The 21,694-nt window shown below is 42.7% G+C and overlaps 1 protein-coding gene across 1 annotated transcript; it reads right to left on the bottom strand.

Annotated features, from left to right (window-relative positions):
* Positions 1-4,204: 4,204 nt before the first annotated feature.
* LOC311226062 (spindlin-1-like) lies at positions 4,205-5,077 on the bottom strand (the record flags this gene model as incomplete). The annotated part of the gene is made up of 1 exon (XM_084311439.1): positions 4,205-5,077. The coding sequence occupies one exon, from the start codon at positions 5,075-5,077 to the stop codon at positions 4,205-4,207; it is 873 nt and encodes a 290-aa protein (XP_084167565.1).
* Positions 5,078-21,694: the final 16,617 nt, after the last annotated feature.

The raw sequence follows: 21,694 nt of genomic DNA, 5'->3' as shown, positions 1-21,694 counted from the left end.
GGCCTGAAATTCATTGACAACTTCAATGTTTTCTGGAATAACCCAGAACATTTTCAAAGAAATGGCTTCTTCCCAAATCGCTTAGGTTCAAAGCTCCTATCAGCAAACATGCGTCATGCCTTGATGGCCTCCAAGAATATTAAGCTCATACCAGCACGAGAGATAGTCATGAAGGACACAATCTCACCACGAAGTGCAGCAGCACAAGGCGTCCCCCCCCCCCCCCCCCCCATATCACACAAGGCCATCTCGTCTGATCAAATGTCCCCGAAAGCACAGTGCAGTCAGTACGGTGCAGTATAGCACAATTGCCATGCCATCTCTCAAAACATACAAGTAATCATAACCAGCCAATGGCATGGTGAAAAATATACGCCATCAATGCGTTTACCTGCTATTAACCTCAGGGCCATCAGGGTCAAGCCAAAGCAGACCTCCTCTAAAGAAGTCCAACAAATAAAATTAGCTTTCCTAAATGTCAGATCACTGAATAATAAAACATTCTTAGTAAATTATCTGATTAAAGAAAATAACTTAGATTGCATCTGCCTAGTAGAGACATGGCTAAATAATGACACAGCTACATCAATAATGATAGAAGCTTGTCCACCAGACTATAACTTTTTTCAAATACCCAGAAAAAATAAAAGGGGCGGAGGAGTTGCAGCAATCTTCTCCTCAAAACTCTTGTTTAGAATCACAGAACTAGGCGAGTTCATGTCAATGGAATATCTTGCTGTAACTGAGGGGTACAATTCCCTGACTGTATTGATAAGTATGGTATTATTAAACCACTACCGCTTGTACTTTAACTTCTGGCCATCCAGTACATGATATAGATATGATGAACACTTTCCCACCTGATGAAACGAAGTCCACACAAATGTATAAATCGAATATTTTATATAGCAAAGGGTATATACAACGTTCACTTAATGACATTTATGATTTGAAATGCACTTGTAAGGCAAATGAGTATTCGTAGGTAAATCAACATTGAATGTCCAATCTCTGGTTACGCAGGGAGCAAGTATACAACCTGGTTCTTTAGGGAACTATAGCGATGGTACTTAAATGATTATAGCTGGTGTAATGGAAAAATATCTATGATAGCAAGAGAGCTGTTGAAATAAAGATGAAAACTGCAAAGCAAATACGTTTGTTCGTTTTATTTGGGCAGTCACACATGACTGGACACATACTGACAGTAAGCAATGCAAGATGCCAACATGTGTGCTGATAGATGGAATTCAGGAGATTATATAGCCCTCCCTGTCAGTGTGTGTGTGTGTGAGAGTGTGACTTCAGGAAGTGAAAGTGTGTGTGTGTGTGTGTTATGCTTACACGTGCATGTGTGTGCTTGTGTATGTATGTGCGTGTGTGCACGGCTATGTGTGTGTGCTTACATATGCGTGGGCGTGTGTGTGTGTGTGTGTTTTTAGGAAGTGAGGTGTTGCATTGTCTTGCAACATCACTTGACCTGTGAACTTGAGACAGTTGACATGCCGTAAAACACTTGTAGTCAGTTAGTTTCATAGAGGAAGTCCCTGTTTGCCAGAGATCGCATAAATTGTCGTGCACATGCATGTGTGTGCATGTGTGTGCGTATCTATGTGTGTGTGTGTCTATGTGTGCGTGTCTATGTGTGTGTGTCTATGTGTGTGTGTCTATGTGTGTGTGTGTCTATGTGTGTGTGTTTTCAGGAAGTGAAAGGTGGCCCAAATGTGAAAGCTTATGCTGCCTGGCAGAGATTGTAAGAAGGTCAAGTCTGCCTTGTGTTGTAATGTGAGTCCACAGAAGGGTCAATTGTCTCCTTTGTGTCGCAATGTGTCATCAGTTTGAAACTCTTGGGACATATATCAGGCCTTGGGAAACAAAAGGTGATTATGTGTTTAACATGTGAATATAAAACAGACCTTGGTCACAGATATTACAATGGGCCATGCGGTCATTATGGACACAGTATTTAGTTGTATATCAAAGGCTTATCTCATTTGAGGTGTCATACGAATTGTAAACATATAGGTCCCAGATGTGGTACATGGTCAAAGGATGTAACGAAGTCAGACCCTGTGGTCGTGTCGAGGTCACATGATAAAACAGGACGTCAAGATGTCACGAAGGCAGACACAGTATTGTTTGCTTAAGGCCAATGTATTCTATAGGTGTATATAGCAAGCATATTAATTGATATGCGATCACAATTATTCCACTACAATTTCACCCTTTTGATCGCAATATGAATTAATATGCCAAGAACACAACATCGAATCCGAGTGAGTATAGCAGCGGAGAAAAAAAAATATCAAAATTCAAACTACAGCATATAAAGACAAATGCAATCAAACATAGTCTAATATCTAAAGATAAATCGTATCAAACACGGTCCGTAAAAAAAATGAGGTAAGTATGAGGTAGAATGTTGTGGCAGGGAAATAGCTAGTAAAATACAAAATAACACTATAGGCATACAGAAATACAAAACAGTACGTAGAACAAAAGGTCTCTACAAATCGCATCGACTCCAAACATTGCCTCTAAACAGAAATTAGCAGTCACACAGAACTGTAAGAGGTAATTAAAGTAAAGGCAAATGGGGCATGCAAGGTCTGAGAATCTAAAGATAAACAATAAGGAAAAGTTATTCATATCAAATTTAATAGGTAAGTGGCGTAAAAGTTGTTCATATCAAATCTAATAGGTAAGTGGAGTAAAAGTTATTCATATCAAATCTAATAGGTAAGTGGAGTAAAATAATAATCAAAGTTGATAGGTAAGTGGAGTAAAATAATAATCAAATTTAATCAAAATAAAAGGCAAATGTTTATCTGAAACAAAGCTAAATTTCACCAAATTCAAATGGGAATCAAAAACATGACAACTAAGGCACGGTTCGAATGCATATTGTATGACAATTACTTCACCCTTTTTATAAGTGGCTCAGCAGCCAAGCAATGCTCTGTATATAAAAAAATAACAATGCGAAACGGACAATTAAAAGCGCCGTCAAACTAATTTGAAATAGAATATACATCGTATAAAAAAAAAAAACTCAGCAGTAGTAAATCAGCAATGACAGTTGTGTGTAACAGGAGCCGCGGTCGTCCACTTCATCCTTGCATGTTTCCTCTGAATGGGTAGGCGAGAGAGAGAAAGAGCTATAGAGAAAAACACGGGCGAAGTGTCCAGGCTCCGTAGCAGCGTTCAGAGAGTGAGCCAATTGTTCAACGCGCGTTATCAGAGAAAATTGTTCAGTGTTCGTTTAGAGAGAGAGAGAAAGAGAGAGTGGGGGGGGCACAACAATCAGCGGGGGATGTCCGCCTGGGTCGGGGCGGGGTGTGCGTGTGTGTATAGGACACCACACTCAGCGTGTTGAGGGGGATGTGTGCCAGTCTGCTTCTCTCGTCTCACGCCGGACAGGCTGGTGGTGTGGTCAGAAAGGTTTGCAGCCTCCGGTCGTGGTCACTGTCTGTGTTGCCGCTGGCCCCTCGTCCACATGGGCCCAGGAAAAACCTCTGGCCGGGTGGGATTGGAGTGGGGAAAGCTACCACCCCTGATAAACGGTCAAAATGTCAGTTTGTATATAGCTTCAATAACATACAATATATATATATGGGTGTTGATAAATAAAATTCAAAGGATATGTTTCAGAACAAATATTTGTGGTCTCCTAAGTTCTATGTCCCGCCCTCCTGCATTATGTGGCCTCTCACCCCCCCCGATCCCCTGGCTGGGGCCCCAAGCCAGACGACCCGGGAGAGCGACAGCATAACCGGTTTATAGGAGACAGAAAATACCTCTTTTTCGGAAAGGGAACTCTAAATCATTTATAGATTGTATAGTGATATTGTAAAGGAAATACTATGACCTTTATGAAATCATATAGTGATTGTATAACTATTTCGTAAGACATTTTCAAACATTGTCATGTATAACAAATATGGGTAAGCGTAGCGTCAGTCAGCCGGTGTCGATTTACTACTGTATCAGGCGCTTTTGTTGTTTTAGAGGCTATAACCATTTAACAAGCTGTTCTCTACTTCAGCCGGACGTGTGTGTGTGTGCTTTACTTCCCTGTGTGGATGGAGGCCGGATCTCGGTGCGTCTGTCCCATCCATCCCTCGGACCCCCACTCCGGCATGGCAAGCGAAATGTTCTGTTGTCCCCACGAAATCCACCCTTGGCAGGCCACAGTCTTTGGTTATCAAATCTTTGTTTTCTGGGAGCCTCGCCGTCTTTTCCTTGTGGGTACTCTCGGTTGTGGTGGAGAATCTTCATCTTTTCTTTTCTCGTCTGGACTGCGTGGGAGAGTGTTTTCCTCATCAGGCAGGAATGTCACCCGTGGGGTTATGTCACCAGGAGCGGGGTTGGGTACTAGTTCGTAGACGTAAATGTGGAAGTCGTCGTCGTATTTGATGTAATACACGTCGGGCGTGGTGGGGACCTGACAGATCACCCGGCCGGTTCTCTGTTGGCCCTCGTCTGTGGTATACTGCACTCGTTTCGCCACCAGACTCGCTGTCTCCTCGTCCGTCTTCCTGTTCCCCGGCATCAAGTGCTTGATCTCTGACTCGGGCAGGATGTGGAGGTCTCCGTCCCTGTAGTCATCCCAGAGTTCAAACATATAGAGTACGGGGTCGTTCTTGTAGGTGATGTAATAGCAGTGCGTCATGACGGGGGCACGGGACAGGACCATACCCCTCCACGCGTTCTTTTCCCCGTCCTCCTCCTCAAAGAAGTGTTCTACGGCCTGCCCCACCAGTTCCTCTGCGCCGGGGGGTGCCTTGATCTTATTGTTCACGACTTTCTCTGCCAACACCCGCAGGTCGGACACGCGCTTGTCTTTGAACAGTTCGATGCCACAGACGCAGTCGAGGTTGTCGTACTTGATAATGTAGAGGCAAACGTTGTCCATAGTGTAGTGTTCCAGGACCGCGCCCGTCCACCTGGTCACCCTGCCCTTCTCACGCCACATGTGGTCGATCCTCAGGCCCAGCATGTTATCGGGGTCGGGGGCTGGGGTGATGAGGGTCGAGGGCCTCAGCTCCTTGCTGCTGCGTTTCTTGCACCGTGTCATCGGAATGCAGGCCAGGTTGTGAGGGTCGAGTTAGGGAGGACAAGGCGCCGAGACCCGGCTCCGCTAGAGACAGTGAGAGAGAGAAAAGTACAGGGATTTGAATGTACCGTCGGCTGTTAATTCTAATTTATTTCTTCAGGATTGATAGGGCAACCAGTGTCATGTCACATGAGAGTCTAATGGTTTCAATTCCGGAATTTGTCCCAAAACAGTGGTGTACGTATCCTAGTTTTTTGTTAGCATTTATAAAATCTCTTAATGATTTCCATTCATCACGTTTTACTGTTCTATCTGTGATGGCTTTGACTGCCAATTCTGACATAATTACGTGTTCTTTATACCAAGCGCCTTGTCTGATATGTGGATGTTGAAAACGGAGTGTTTAAACGTAGTGTCTGTCACTTTGACAATGATGTATATCTGTTTTAGTAGGCTTGTTGTTCTCCCGTTAACCGGAGGAGTACCTGTGACAACATGTCCAAAACTTCCCAGTGTTCGTCATCGATGTCCATGAACTCGCGGGTTCTGTCAGATAACTCTCGTTTTAATTGCGCGTTTTTTCTTCTTAATTTTAACTCGGTTTCTGTGGGTCCTTGCTCACAGCCGGGGTCTGTTCTTCCACATACGTCACAGAGGAATGGGCCCGTCTGTTTGGTTTGATTTTCGGTCATAATTTATTTTGCGCCCGTCCGTAAATTAAATTATTAGCTATGTGTAAATTCTGAAAATATTCATGTGCCCTTTATAGCAAATTTTGTTTCAAAAAAGACTAGATAGGAAACAGAAACAAAACACAATAAAACCGCAGAGTAAGCAAGAAAATAAAATAATCCAAAGATAAAAAGCATACAGCATTATATCAGTGACAACAACACCATGATAAGAACACAAATTGTAACGCCAGCGATGTTTAATCTATCTGCAGATAGTCTCACCATGAGAGAAACAAACAATTCTTTAATTAGTTTTTATGTCTGTATTTGAGTCCAAATTTTTTGTTTGTCATTACTTTGTCACCTCCTTTCATCAATTTGTAATTTTATGTCTGGTGTGTCAATCTGATTTAACGAGAAAGAGCCGTTTGCTGGAAAACCACATTTCTTTGACCAATAAGGAATGAACACCTCTTGTCGCACAGGGTTCCACTGGAGGAGTTTTAAGCATCTTTACCCAACTTTTGCCACGTACTTGTGCAAAAGCCAATTCTTCGTGTACACGGATACTTTAAACAGATACGTCTATCTGAGTCTGAAATTTGGTTCTAGTAACAAACGTCAGCGAAAAACTGTCGGCTTCTGTCAGGAAACAATTTGTTCTGACCGCGACCTCTGAAATTTCGTTTTTAGTACAAACTTCAGAAAAAACTTTTAGCAATATCAACTGGTTGTTTACATAAAAACCTTGAAAACTACAATATCAACTGGTTGTTGTTTATACAAAACCTTGAAAACTGTAATATCAACTGGTTGTTTACATAAAACCTTGAAAACTGCAACATCAACTGGTTGTTGTTTTTATACAAAACCTTGAAAACTGCAATATCAACTGGTTGTCTTTGTTTACACAAAACCTTGACAGCGTAATATCAACTGGTTGTTGTTTTTTACACAACACCTTGAAAACTGTGGGATACCCCACCCTGGTAAACTTCACTCCCCCAGCGGGAATCTTTGTGAGATAATGAGATTCCAGCAAGACGGCACCCCTCCTCAGTGGTGAGGTTAGTGCGTGTTTAAAAGATTATAAAATAGGAACATAGAGCATTTATTAGGTTAGATTATTATCCACCCAAAAAAATTTGAATGTTTTTAGTAAGATCTGAATTTCAACAGCTCACCCGGGGGTCGAGGCTTCAAAAGGGGTGTCCTCTGGTTCGATACAAGTGCGCTGTTGTCAGACGGCCCGGTCGTGCGGATGAGTGAATCCCTCTTCTCGGACAGGCTTTGGTGTCGAGGTAGAGATTTGGCAGGCCTGCTTGCACCTCCGTTCGGCCGGTCCCGTCTGAATCCAGCGACAGTGTATCCTTGTTCGTACGCCAAGTTGTAATGGAAAAATATCTATGATAGCAAGAGAGCTGTTGAAATAAAGATGAAAACTGCAAAGCAAATACGTTTGTTCGTTTTATTTGGGCAGTCACACATGACTGGACACATACTGACAGTAAGCAATGCAAGATGCCAACATGTGTGCTGATAGATGGAATTCAGGAGATTATATAGCCCTCCCTGTCAGTGTGTGTGTGTGTGAGAGTGTGACTTCAGGAAGTGAAAGTGTGTGTGTGTGTGTGTTATGCTTACACGTGCATGTGTGTGCTTGTGTATGTATGTGCGTGTGTGCACGGCTATGTGTGTGTGCTTACATATGCGTGGGCGTGTGTGTGTGTGTGTGTTTTTAGGAAGTGAGGTGTTGCATTGTCTTGCAACATCACTTGACCTGTGAACTTGAGACAGTTGACATGCCGTAAAACACTTGTAGTCAGTTAGTTTCATAGAGGAAGTCCCTGTTTGCCAGAGATCGCATAAATTGTCGTGCACATGCATGTGTGTGCATGTGTGTGCGTATCTATGTGTGTGTGTGTCTATGTGTGCGTGTCTATGTGTGTGTGTCTATGTGTGTGTGTCTATGTGTGTGTGTGTCTATGTGTGTGTGTTTTCAGGAAGTGAAAGGTGGCCCAAATGTGAAAGCTTATGCTGCCTGGCAGAGATTGTAAGAAGGTCAAGTCTGCCTTGTGTTGTAATGTGAGTCCACAGAAGGGTCAATTGTCTCCTTTGTGTCGCAATGTGTCATCAGTTTGAAACTCTTGGGACATATATCAGGCCTTGGGAAACAAAAGGTGATTATGTGTTTAACATGTGAATATAAAACAGACCTTGGTCACAGATATTACAATGGGCCATGCGGTCATTATGGACACAGTATTTAGTTGTATATCAAAGGCTTATCTCATTTGAGGTGTCATACGAATTGTAAACATATAGGTCCCAGATGTGGTACATGGTCAAAGGATGTAACGAAGTCAGACCCTGTGGTCGTGTCGAGGTCACATGATAAAACAGGACGTCAAGATGTCACGAAGGCAGACACAGTATTGTTTGCTTAAGGCCAATGTATTCTATAGGTGTATATAGCAAGCATATTAATTGATATGCGATCACAATTATTCCACTACACTGGATACACTAAAGGGGGGGTCCCGCTGGTTGTAAGACAGTAGGGGGGGGGGGTTAGGAGAGCCGCTGGCGGTATCCCATCTGGCCGACGATTTCTTGGGAGAATTCAGAGTGCTGAACACGGTGCCCACAGAACCTCGGTCCACAGATGAATACAGCTGGGCCCTCTGGTGGACGGTAGCTGCCGGTCCACAACGAAGAGACGTGAGGCGACCTCACTCGGGGTAGAGCGCCGTCTCACCTGGACTCCTCTCGGGGGGGGTAGTTCCAACACTCAGCAGTGTTGGCTGTTATCCATGGCATAATCAAAGCACCCAAAGCACGTATATAATCCAAGCCGTGGAAGGCTCGCCGTCGTCCGGGTAAAGTAATCCAATGTACAGGTCCACTCGTCCTGGCCCAAAGCTCCTCGGATGCAAGCACCACACGTGGTCTGCCCAGCCTGGTTAAGACTCCAGATAACGTCAGGAACGATGGGGGTACTGCTCACTTTATAACTCTAACCGAACGATGCACCATACATAATAGACTATTATTAACTTAATAGAAATACGTCCAACTCGACGGTATAGTGCCAAACTATGACAATTCAACTATTAATCCACACGATGTCTCAATGCCTATTCTGAGGCCAAGTAGGCCATACTGCACCACACATGCGTCGTGGGTGAGGCTTCACGTCTGTTACTAGGTTGGAGGGTAAAGGACTAATGGACTAAAAGAAAGTTCTACTTTACTTGCGCCATATATATATGCGCTGTGAACAAATAGTACCATTCGTATTTCGCCAGACGTATTCCTACGCGGAACCGGGCTTGTAACGACATGTTCGTCGGCACGATTGAACTTGAACCAAGGGGCTTGGCTGCTGGCGCCAGGTTCTCATCCAATGGTAGAATGAAACTATTATGGGCTGTTAGTAGACTAAAGGGATATTCAGTGTATATTGTACAAGGAATATACAGGGGATATCAAACGATATACAAATACTATTAAATATATATCCATAAATAAATATATATATTCGGTTTAATCTGATCCTTCACAACACTTGCCATTGAACTAAAAACAGAATCAACTATTATTGTCACAATATACCGCCCGCCTAGACACTCACCAATATTTATACAGGAGCTCTCTGAACTGATCTCACTATGTGTTACCGGATATGATAAGGTGATCCTAAATGGAGACTTGAACATCCATTTTAATAAGAAAACAGACTCCAAAACTATGGAACTAAAAAATCTACTGGAAACTGTGGTAGTTTTTAATGAACATAGATCATAACTGGTGGTTCAGATCAAACTAATGTGTTTTAGTAGAAGCATGTCAAGATTGTGTGTGTGTTGTAACAGACGGGGGAAGCACCACAGGAGGTCGTTTGCATATAGGCCCTGGCAGCTGAAGAAACAATAGATCAAAGGTTGTTAAACGGGTTCTGTGACTGATTATAGGAACAGGAAGCTGACACCTTGTGCACCAAGGTTTCCTGCAGCTGGCAGGGGAGGGGCAAACGTCTCCATTCTCTGTAATAATAAGTACAGGTTTAAATGATTATTAGTATGATTAGATTAATTTAATATGAACTATAGAAAACCCTGTTTTATTGAGGACATAATCTTGAATATAATGATATAATGTAGGCCAGGTTTATGGCTGGGAATCACAGAGTTTGAAATGAGGGTCACGTTTGAAACTACATGGGCAAATACTTAAATATGTGCATACTAAACTGTATAAAAGCATATTATTAATGAAACTGTACAGAAGATATTGATGTAAGCTAAAAGAATGATTAGACCTGGTAGCAATTCATTGAAAGTCAGCAGACTTTTTGGTACAGATTTAAATCCCTTGTAGAAGAAGATTAGTTTCACTTAAGGTGAAACTAGTCTTAATGATAACAGAATGTGTACAAGTATAATGTGTTTAAGTATGATATCTCTGGGTTCATGTAATTAATGGTAATTCAAATATATATAGTATGAAATGAATAATTTGTATTATTAGGTTGTTAGATGGTGGCTGTTCTTTGACTGTAGAACAAAGGAAGGTTCAGTTGGCTGTGTAAGGACAACCCCCTGTTTCAAATCCAAACGTAGCAGGCCTGGGATTGGAGGAAAGGATTTGATGATGTCATTTTTGATGACATCACGCAGAAGGCTCTAGGTTTGGGATATAAGCTGGGGTGGGGGGACGGTGAGGGAGACTCTGAAAACCAACTCACCGACGAGGAAACCACACCCATCTCTACACGACGCGGGCAGAGGAGGATCAACAGAACAGAGAACATTTTGGAGGGAGAAAGAGAACTTTTGCTTTGTTCACTAGCAAGGGAACAGAGCTCATCAACAATTTATCAACTATCATTCTTTAATCTGATTTCTTAGATAGGGCGAGCAGCATAGTGCTCCGGTACCTTGAATCTTTTATAGTATTCTTTATTGTAATTTGTATACACTCTTAACTCTGATTAAACAGCTGTTGGTATATACCCTCTTCTCCTCATTCCTCCTGCTGCACCGCTGATCGTCATAACAAAGACCCTCAAGTCTTTGTTTAAAGTATTTTCCAGGGCTTTAAAGGTTTTGAATCACAACGCAGAGCAGATTAGATTAGGTTCTGATACATATCAGAACCATTTAGCTTGGGAAAATACTACAATAGCTTTGACCTAATACAGCATATAACAAATGCAACTCACCGGCTTGGGAATACACTAGACTTAGTTATAACAACAACTGGGCTAAGCATAACAAATATCTCAATAACTGAATTACCTCTCTCCGACCATCACTGTATATTTTTTGATACTCAAATAACCCTTACTAAAACAAAAAAAGAAATCATAGTTAAAAAGAGGCTCCTAAACGACAAAGCTGAATCAAAGTTCATTGATCTTATCAGACTACATGAACCACACAATTATGACAGCTCTCTAAATGAAATGGTAGAAAATCTCAATGATGCAATGTCATCTATATTAAATTCTGTCGCCCCATTAAAAACGAAAAAGAAGAAAACTAGAGCCTCGCCCTGGTTAAACTATAATACGGTCAACGAAGAAAAAAGGAAATGTCGTGCAGCGGAGCGAAAATGGAGAAAAACAAAAACCACCATATGCTGTGATATATACAAAGATGCTTTAACTGCTTATAATAAAACCATCCGCTTAGCAAGGAAAGATTACTTCTCTAAAATCATTACAGAAAATGCTGGAAACTCCAGAATCCTCTTTTCCACTATTAATGTACTACTCAACACTGCCCCTACACCTCCTCAGTCATCAACGGTTAAGTGTGAAGAACTTGCACTATTCTTTAACAACAAAATAACCTTGATCAGGGCCAGCATTACTCATGATGGAAATAAAGCTGATTGCGGCAAACCGTGCAATGTAACCATGAGAAGTTTCACATGCATCACATTAGATGTACTCTGCAAAACTGTCTCAGAATGTAACTCCTCCACCTCAGACATTGACCCTATACCTACAGCTTTCTTCAAACGGGTATTTAATAGTGTTTCAAGCCCTGTGCTAGATATCATAAACACTTCCCTTAGGACTGGTATTTTCCCGGATGCCTTTAAAACAGCAGTTGTAAAGCCATTACTAAAAAAACCTAACTTGGATAGTAATGAAATGGCAAATTATCGTCCAATATCCAACCTACCATTCATTAGTAAAGTACTTGAAAAGATAGTTTCAGTTCAAATAAATTCCTTTCTTGAAGAAAACAACATCTTAGAAGAATTTCAGTCAGGATTCAGAAAATATCATAGCACTGAAACTGCCCTCACCAAAATAATCAGTGACCTCAGACTAAACTCTGACGAGAATAAGATCTCCATCCTTATCCTGTTAGATCTCAGTGCAGCATTTGATACAATCGATCACGATATTCTAATTGATCGTCTTGAAAACCATGTCGGTTTCTCAGACCATGTGCTGGGCTTAGGTCCTTTACTCTTCTCCCTTTACATGTTACCGCTGGGTGATATCATCAGAGAACATAATGTAGATTTCCATAGCTATGCGGATGATACACAACTGTACATATCTGCTGAACCAAATGATACAGCGATTAGCTCCATTACAGACTGCTTACTGGCAATAAATAAATGGATGAGTAAGAACTTCCTGAAACTAAACGAGAACAAAACTGAAATTCTAATTATCGGCTCCAAAACTAAAAAAGAAACATTAATAAAGAACCTGGGGGGACTAACCCCTTGGATCAAATCTGAGGTCACTAGTCTTGGGGTTATCATAGATTCAGAACTGAACTTCAATTCTCATATTAGCAAAGTGACGAAAACATCGTTCTTCCATCTCAGAAATATTGCAAAAGTACGACCATTTATTAATCAGAACGATGCTGAGAAGCTAATTCATGCATTCATATCTAGCCAGTTAGACTACTGTAATGCACTTTTCACAGGTCTCCCTAAGAAAACCACAGAGAGGCTTCAGCTAATCCAAAACTCTGCAGCCCGACTGCTAACTAGAACCAAAAGGAGAGAGCACATTAGTCCAGTCTTAGCCGCTTTACACTGGCTTCCTGTAACATTTAGAATTGACTTTAAGGTCCTTTTCCTTACATACAAAGCTCTAAATGGACAGGGACCTAGCTACATCGCCAACACTCTAATAAATTACACACCAGCAAGAACACTGCGATCATCAGCTGCTGGACTACTAGAGGCTCCCAGAAGCAGTCAAAAGAGGATCGGTAATGCAGCCTTTATCAACTATGCCCCAAAACCATGGAACAAACTACCCCAAAACATCAGGGAAGCCAACTCGCTAGACATCTTTAAAAGACAGCTTAAAACCTATCTCTTTGCTCAGGCATTTCACTGATAGATATCTGCTACCACCTAGTGGCAAGAGGAAACATCAGGGATATCCTGACACAACTTGTATTTATTCTTACCCCGCCTACTCTTATACACTGCCTATCAAATTCATGTGTCGGTTATTGCACTTTTTACTTCTTACTGATGACTATTTTTAAACTGAATCATTTTAAACTATTCTTATTATTTGCTAGATCCAAATGTGAAACACTGTGATTATTTGTTCATGAATTACAGGAGTATTACTGAATAGAGAGCCTATTAGGATGCTAGATCCTAATGTGAAACACTGTGATTTGCCATATCTTGCTATGCTCGCTCATGCCTGTATTTTTTATGTCCGTTCTATTTTAATTTTTTTTGACTATTTTTAAACTGAATCATTTTAAACTATTTTTACTATTGTGTTACTGAAAACTGTAAGCGGAGAGCCTATTGGGATGCTAGATCCTAATGTGAAACACTGTGATTCTACCTGTCTATCTTTTTATGCTTGCTTATGCCTGTATTTATTACTGTTGTGAAGCACTTTGAACTGCAACCTCTGTATGAAAAGTGCTATACAAATAAAGTTATTATTATTATTATTATTATATATATATAAAAGAAATCCCAATATGTAAGGCATGACGGTGCCTTTATATTCTTTATACCTCTCAGTCCTACTATATGCGACTGGTCAGACCAGGCTGCAGAAACAAATTAGTGGGGGAGCATAAAATGTTCTCGGGGGGGCACAATGGTTTTTCAACACAGGTTCCCTTTTATACGTTTCAGCTGGGACAACGGCGCTGTGGCTTGCTTGGCGCTGCCCACGGTGCTGAACTAAACAGCAGAGAGGCCATTGAAAAATCTAATTTCTCTCTATCTTAAGAACATTCACTTATACAAAAACAGACTGAACGGATATATATAACAGACCTTCTGGGGCAGTGGACTGAGAGCAGGGGACACAAACAGGCTGGATAAGATAGCATGGTTGGGGTGGAGCTGGACTCTAGCGAGGGTGGCGGAGAGGAGGAACCTTGCTAAGCTCCAGGCCATCAGGGAAAACCCCTCCCACCCACTACACACAGACTTGGCTGACAGGAGGAGCATGTTATAGGCTCACACTACCTAAATGCAGCACTGAACGGCACAGGAAGTCCTTCATTCCGACAGCCATCAGACTATACAATGCATCACTGTGCCTCACTGCATCACTGAGCACAGTGACAGTTACCATCTTCCTGGACTCTTAGTTTTTAAACAGCACTGTGCAATATTACACATACTGTAGACTTCAGTATATTTTTACTGTATTTATTTACTGTATCTTTTATAAAATTTTTATTCTATTTCATTTTATTCTAGGCCATTTGTTTTGTTATTCTTATTCGTGACTTGTTCTGTCTAAATGTTTAATGTTGAGTGATTTGCAGTGTCAAATTTCCCTCAGGATAATACATTTCTATTCTATTCTATTCTATTCTATATCTTTGAAAAGTCTCCATTTATTCAACACTTCTGAATTCACTGACAAACTGAACGGAACTGACAAAAATAAGTGCATAAAAAAGCAAACAAAATTCCTCCACAGGCTACTCACCATCATTAGTAGAGCGGCAAGCAGCGTTTGGGGACAGAGTGAAATCTTCTTAAAACACTGTCCCTCCACTCATTCCTGAACTTTTTTGTTAAGTCCTTCTCAAATGCCAACTGAATTAAATTGGCCTTGCGTCGATGAAGCATACTAAGGCGATGTTCTGTAAAGACGTTCTTGAGGGTAGAAAACGAATTCTCACAGAGTGCCGTGCTAGCTTCAGTAGTGTTGTTGTTGACATCAGTGCCCACTAGGGCTGTCCCCGACTAAGGATTTGGATAGTCGACTTTGATTGACCAAAAAAAAAAAAAAAACTCAGTGGGCGGGCCAGGCCCCCTAATGCCCGCCCATGGCGCCGGGTCTGCGACTGGTAGAGACTTGAAATACTTGACCCACAGAGACGAGAATAGCCCGTTCTTATGTCAGTGGCTCAGACTGAGTGAGATGACCTTCTGTATTTTTGATGGATCTTATAACACATCGACCTACTTGTCTGAGAACAATGGTTCAATCCCTCATTTTCACCACTAAGGGGCGCTAATGTGTCGGATGTGGTTGTCAAATACCAACTGAGAAAGAGACATGGTGCTTTCCCTATGGAAGCTGTTCTGTTGATGGAGGGGCCACTTTACGCTCTTTGTTTGATCAGTTAGGGTTCCTTAGGTCTGGGCCATATGGAAGAAAGCAATATCACGATAATCGCAAGGTAATCTATATAGATATCACGATACCAGCTCACGTGTGTGGCATCACGGGTTATGTAATATGTTATGTAATTTCCTCAAATATTTAAGATAACATTTTGTGTGAAATTTGTGCTCATAATTTCTATATATATATATATATATATATATATATATATATATATATATATATATATATATATATATATATATATATATATATATTCTTTATTTTATACTTTTTATTAAACATATTTTAAGCAACTTGTAGAGGATATACAATGCAATGTAAACTGCAATTGTAGGGGTGACAGTGGCTCAGGAGGTAGATCAGTCGTCTGGATCGATTCCCGCTCCTCCCAGGTAGCATGTCGAAGTGTCCTTGAGCAAGACACTTAAAAAAAGGGGGCATAATTCAAAACATCAGATATATCGCCACACTTTGTGTTAATGTGCTTGTTATCAATTCAAGAGGACAGAATTGCGTATCACGATATCTCAACATCATGACTCAGCCACGCTATGATCTGATCGAAAGACGATAAATCATCATATTCTCGAAGTCAACTTCCTGTCTGTTGTTGCTACGCAACTACGGCTTGGGGGAAAAATGCACCCCGGGTACATTGTGTACGGTTCATTTAGTGCAGAAAACGGATCGGAAAAGCGGCGAATTAAACACAATCAAGGGTAATTTTCTTCAGTGCATCACAATGCCAAAGAGCTGCTGTGTTACGTTTATTTTCTTTGATCTACTTTTTCTCCTCCTTTTTTTTCCATGTTTTTCTCCCATCCCAATTTAGTCGGTATGCCAATTCCCCCCTCCCCTTCCTGGACGTTGCGCGCATTTGTCCCCCACATGCCGGTCTAGGGAGCCCTGAAGTCTATCACATGCGTCCTCCGATGCATGTGGAGACAGCCAGCAGCCTCTTTTCACCTGACAGCGAGGACTCTCACTGGGGAAGTGTAACGCGTGGGAGGCTCACACTACCTTCCCCAGTTCCCTCCCTCGCTGTACAGGCGCCCTGACCGACCTGTAGGAGTCGCTGTTTACAATGACCAGGTTACAACCCACCGGCTTCCCACCCGCTGACACTGCCAATTGTGTCAGTATGACGACCGACCAAGCCGGAGGTACCGCTGACAGCCGGATTCGATACCAGTGTCTCTGCGGTGATAGACAGACGGTTAGTCCGCTGCGCTACCCAGCCGCCTGCTGTGTTACGTTTTGTACTAATAACAAAATCAAAGATCCAAATCGAAAGTCTTATGTATAGGTTATGAAATGAACAAGAATGTGATAAAAGATGTAATAAAAACGGAGCTCAACGCATACATTTGATCGTAGAAACCAGTTTGTTGTCCCCTATACGACGATAGCGGCGGTCTCGTGACGTCAGTGTCTTCCCGAATTGAATCGACCCTATCTCAAACCCCGCCCTCTTTTCTCTATCCTCCAATCACGACCGTTGCTTTTTCTCTCTCGACAAACTGTGTTCAATAATCACCCTGCTGCGCCCCTCCCTGTCTCTCTCCGTCTCCCCCGTCTCCAGGTGGGGATCAGGAGGGTGTTTGCTGAGGTGCTGCCATCCCACAAGGTGGCCAAGGTGGAGCAGCTGCAGCAGTCGGGGAAGAGGGTGGGCGACGGGGTCAACGACTCGCCCGCTCTCGCCATGGCCGACGTGGGTATCGCCATAGGAACAGGCACAAACGTGGCCATAGAGGCGGCGGATGTGGTGTTGATCAGGGTGAGGATTCCAGGCTCGTCTCGCTAGGTGTATGTAGTAGTAGTAGTTTATTGTCATGTATAAAGTACATGTACATTACAGTGTGATGCTTGGTTCATACACATACATCTCATTATAGTAATATTCCACAATTATTACAGTTGGTAGTAATAATGGCACACATACATTCACACCAACGTGCTCATTTGTTGATACATGCAGGACTAAGTCTTGAGACATATTGTGAAGGGTAATTTCACATTCTTAATCCTCTGGGGCCCCACAACAGGGTTGATCGTGAAGTCATGTTATCCTTCTCTCAAAAACTGTTAAAACACTATATCCATTCATTATATTCAGAGCAGGCCAGATAACGCTTGCATCCAAGGCCGCAGCGAGCCCTCCTCAAAAGCCCATTCCATTTGACTCCCTAAATGACCATATAAAGCCAACCCAATCAGAGACGATCAAGGCGTCTCTATTCCACTGTGTTAAAACACATGACACTTTTGCTTTTTGTCACTTTCACTCTGACAGACCTGTGAATATGCACTCTGACAGACTGAAAGTCCGTTCGTATGGGCGTACTGTATTATTTTCTTTTCCAATAAACCTGTATTGTATTCATTTAATGTGAGTATTCTGGCTGTGTTCTTCTGCTCCTGTTCCATTATTTCAGAATATCTGATTTGCAGTGTGACACTGTTTTAGGCTGCTGGATGTCCGTGGAGAACCTGGTGGTTTGCACGCTGATTTAAAGCCAATCTCTTGTCTCTGTCATCCCTAGAGACGTCAAAAATCCACCACATTCTTGGTGTCAGAAGCGGGGTGCCAACCGATCCTGCCGGTGCAGACGGGCTCTTCATCGCTCTACAACACAGCCACGTCTAGGACAGTGAGGAATTGTCTGTCTGCATCGGCTGGTCGGGACGGCATTCCACGGGCATTACATGCAGCGTCGCGGCGAGTTAGGTAAGCAGGAGTGGGGGGGGCCGTCTGAATGTAACTCTATCTGTGTTTAGTGCCGCGTAAAGCGAGGGATTCTTTCTGAATTCTCTAACCGTCCGCGCGTAAGAGCGCGAGGGATTCCGCGTGTGAATTCTCTAACCGTCCGCGCGTAAGAGCAATGTATTGAAGGTTTCAATGTATTGGAATTCTCGAACCGTCCGCGCGTAAGAGCACTAGGGATTCATTGTAAATAATGTACTGTGTTTAGTCCGCGCGTAAGAGCGTGAGGGATTCCGCGTGTGAATTCTCGAACCTGCCGCGTAAAGCGAGGGATATCAATGTATTGAAGGTTTCAATGCATTGGAATTCTCGAACCGTCCGCGCGTAAGAGCGCGAGGGATTCATTGTGAATTCTCGAAAACTGATCGTGACAATGCGAGAAGCTCAACTCTGGGTGGGCTTTGGTCACTATCTGTGTTAAGATAAGCTACATACGTGCTTAAAGGGATTGGGTGACACTGCGAGAAGCTCAACTCTGGGTGGGCTTTGGTCACTATCTGTGTTAAGATAAGCTATATACGTGCTTAAAGGGATTGGGTGACACTGCGAGAAGTTCAACTCTGGGTGGGCTTTGGTCACTATCTGTGTTAAGATAAGCTACATACGTGCTTAAAGGGATTGGGTGACACTGCGAGAAGCTCAACCCTGGTTAGGCTTTGGTCACTATCTGTGTTATTGATTATGTATGTGACAATGCGATAAGTCAACCCTGGTTAGGCTTTGGTCACTATCTGTGTTTATCTCTATCATGCTTGTGACAATGCGATAAGTCAACCCTGGTTAGGCTTTGGTCACTATCTGTGTTATTGATTATGTATGTGACAATGCGATAAGTCAACCCTGGTTAGGCTTTGGTCACTATCTGTGTTATTGATTATGTATGTGACAATGCGATAAGTCAACCCTGGTTAGGCTTTGGTCACTATCTGTGTTATTGATTATGTATGTGACAATGCGATAAGTCAACCCTGGTTAGGCTTTGGTCACTATCTGTGTTATTGATTATGTATGTGACAATGCGATAAGTTCAAGGCTTTGGTCACTATCTGTGTTTTTTTTTTTTTTTTACTTTGACCAGTCAGCTGGTTCTTTTAGCGTTTATCGCTTTTTCTGGTCAAGCATGACCGACAGAAACAGGTTGAATGGGGTATAGATCGGGGGAAAGACACTCTGAGAAAATACGGCGAGTCCGGGAGTCGAACTCGTGTACCCCAGATCCGTGACGCGCACGGTTGTCCCCGACGCCAAAATAGCGTCCGAGGTACGCGGTGAGCTACTGGAGCTCCCCCACTATCTGTGTTTATCTCTACCATGCTTTTCCAATGTTATACCTGCTCTGCCACTGCACAGCAGTTAGGCATTTTTTTATTTATTTTTTGGCCTCTATTCCAAGCACTTTTGAATATAAGTGCTATTCAAATGTTCTAAATTCCATAGACACTGTCTTATACAGCTTATTGAGGCACTTGTCTTTCCGCCATCACAGCGTTTGTAATACCAGCGTCCTAAAGTTGGATTTGTCATTCCTTTTGATATTTGATTGCATGTTACAACTTGTAACCCCTGGTGGTCACTATTTCCACATGTTTCAACTTGGGCGACAGCTAACTGTAAACAGTTTTTCCCCCCTTTGTTTCCAGCCAGTACAACTATGAGGGATATCCAGACATGTAACACACTGACCATGTTTGAATTTTTTATTTTTTTGTTGTTGTTTGATTTCTTTTCCTTTGGCCGGCGAGATCATGCAATTCATTAACGCGACGCATGACATCCAAGATGCAGTACTAATCAATGCTGTGGAACTCAGATCTATGGAATGTGAGGGGGAGGATGGTGCGTTTCTCTCAGCGCAGGAGAAAGAAGATAACGAATATGCACCAGGGCCGTACTTCCCACTGCAGGGCCACGCTGTCCCTGGGCAACCACACCATCTGGGGGCCCCATCCCCACAGCAGGGCCGGTGCTACGGAAGCGGGGCCCAGGGATCAGTGGAGGCCCTGGGAGGGCAACTGGGACAGGAACTCCAGCTAAGCTCCCTGTGCGATAGCCCCGCCCTGCCATGAAGATAAGAACGCACCGCTGCTGGGATCCACAGGAACCCCTACCACGCACCCCAGTCGGCAATACAATCCCTTTTGCATAAGTAGGACCTACCCCACCACGCCAACGACGGCCCCGGCCTGTACAAACAACGCCCGCTACGAATATCCTACCTCCCTACTCCCTGCACCTGGTATGCTGCTGTATTCAACTATGGGGAGATGACTGCTACTCTACTCAACGGCATCCAGCCTCCTTGCAACAGATATATATCGTTCTGTGTGTGAAGGAGTGGGAAGACACCTGACTGCTACTGTACTCAACGGCATCCAGCCTCCTTGCAACAGATATATATCGTTCTGTGTGTGAAGGAGTGGGAAGACACCTGACTGCTACTGTACTCAACGGCATCCAGCCTCCTTGCAACAGATATATATCGTTCTGTGTGTGAAGGAGTGGGAAGACACCTGACTGCTACTGAGGACGACAACAAGGGAAGCCAGTGTGCATATTAAAAAGTAAAATTTCTGATTTAGATATGGGTACATATTCAGAGTTTGAAAATACTACTTATATTAAGACTGCCATTTTATTTTCTTTGTTCTTTGTTTCCTATTAACTGCTGTCGGCGCTTCGGGTCACTGAGAAGCGCTTTATAAGGCGCCAGCGACCAATCTGTCCCCGGCCTGGGACTCCTCCCCTTTTCAATTTGCACCTGAACTTTTTTCCCCCTCTTCTTTCTTTCTCAAGAGTTATTGTTCTACCTTATTATGTTTTTTTTTTATTTTTTTTATTGTACCTAAGGATGCAACATTTTGCAATTACCTGCTTGGAATTATCGTCCTACTTAGCCAAGTATGACATTGTGATGTATTAATGTTGATTGATTTGATGTTCTGCATGGTGTCTTGAGACTGTGGTTTAGTGATATTGATGGTTGAAATTACCAGGATGTGCCAAAAATGGCACAAAGTGGGGAATGTGAAGGGTAATTTCACATTCTTAATCCTCTGGGGTCCCACAACAGGGTTGATCGTGAAGTCATGTTATCCTTCTCTCAAAAACTGTTAAAACACTATATCCATTCATTATATTCAGAGCAGGCCAGATAACGCTTGCATCCAAGGCCGCAGCGAGCCCTCCTCAAAAGCCCATTCCATTTGACTCCCTAAATGACCATATAAAGCCAACCCAATCAGAGACGATCAAGGCGTCTCTATTCCACTGTGTTAAAACACATGACACTTTTGCTTTTTGTCACTTTCACTCTGACAGACCTGTGAATATGCACTCTGACAGACTGAAAGTCCGTCCGTATGGGCGTACTGTTTTATTTTCTTTTCCAATAAACCTGTATTGTATTCATTTAACGTGAGTATTCTGGCTGTGTTCTTCTGCTCCTGTTCCATTATTTCAGAATATCTGATTTGCAGTGTGACACTGTTTTAGGCTGCTGGATGTCCGTGGAGAACCTGGTGGTTTGCACGCTGATTTAAAGCCAATCTCTTGTCTCTGTCATCCCTAGAGACGTCAAAAATCCA

Source organism: Notolepis coatsorum (genome assembly GCF_963971535.1).
Source record: "Notolepis coatsorum genome assembly, chromosome: 3".
NCBI classification, from domain to species: Eukaryota; Metazoa; Chordata; class Actinopteri; order Aulopiformes; family Paralepididae; genus Notolepis; species Notolepis coatsorum.
Note: the sequence above shows the minus strand (reverse complement) of the source record. Positions and strands in the feature narration are given on the sequence as shown.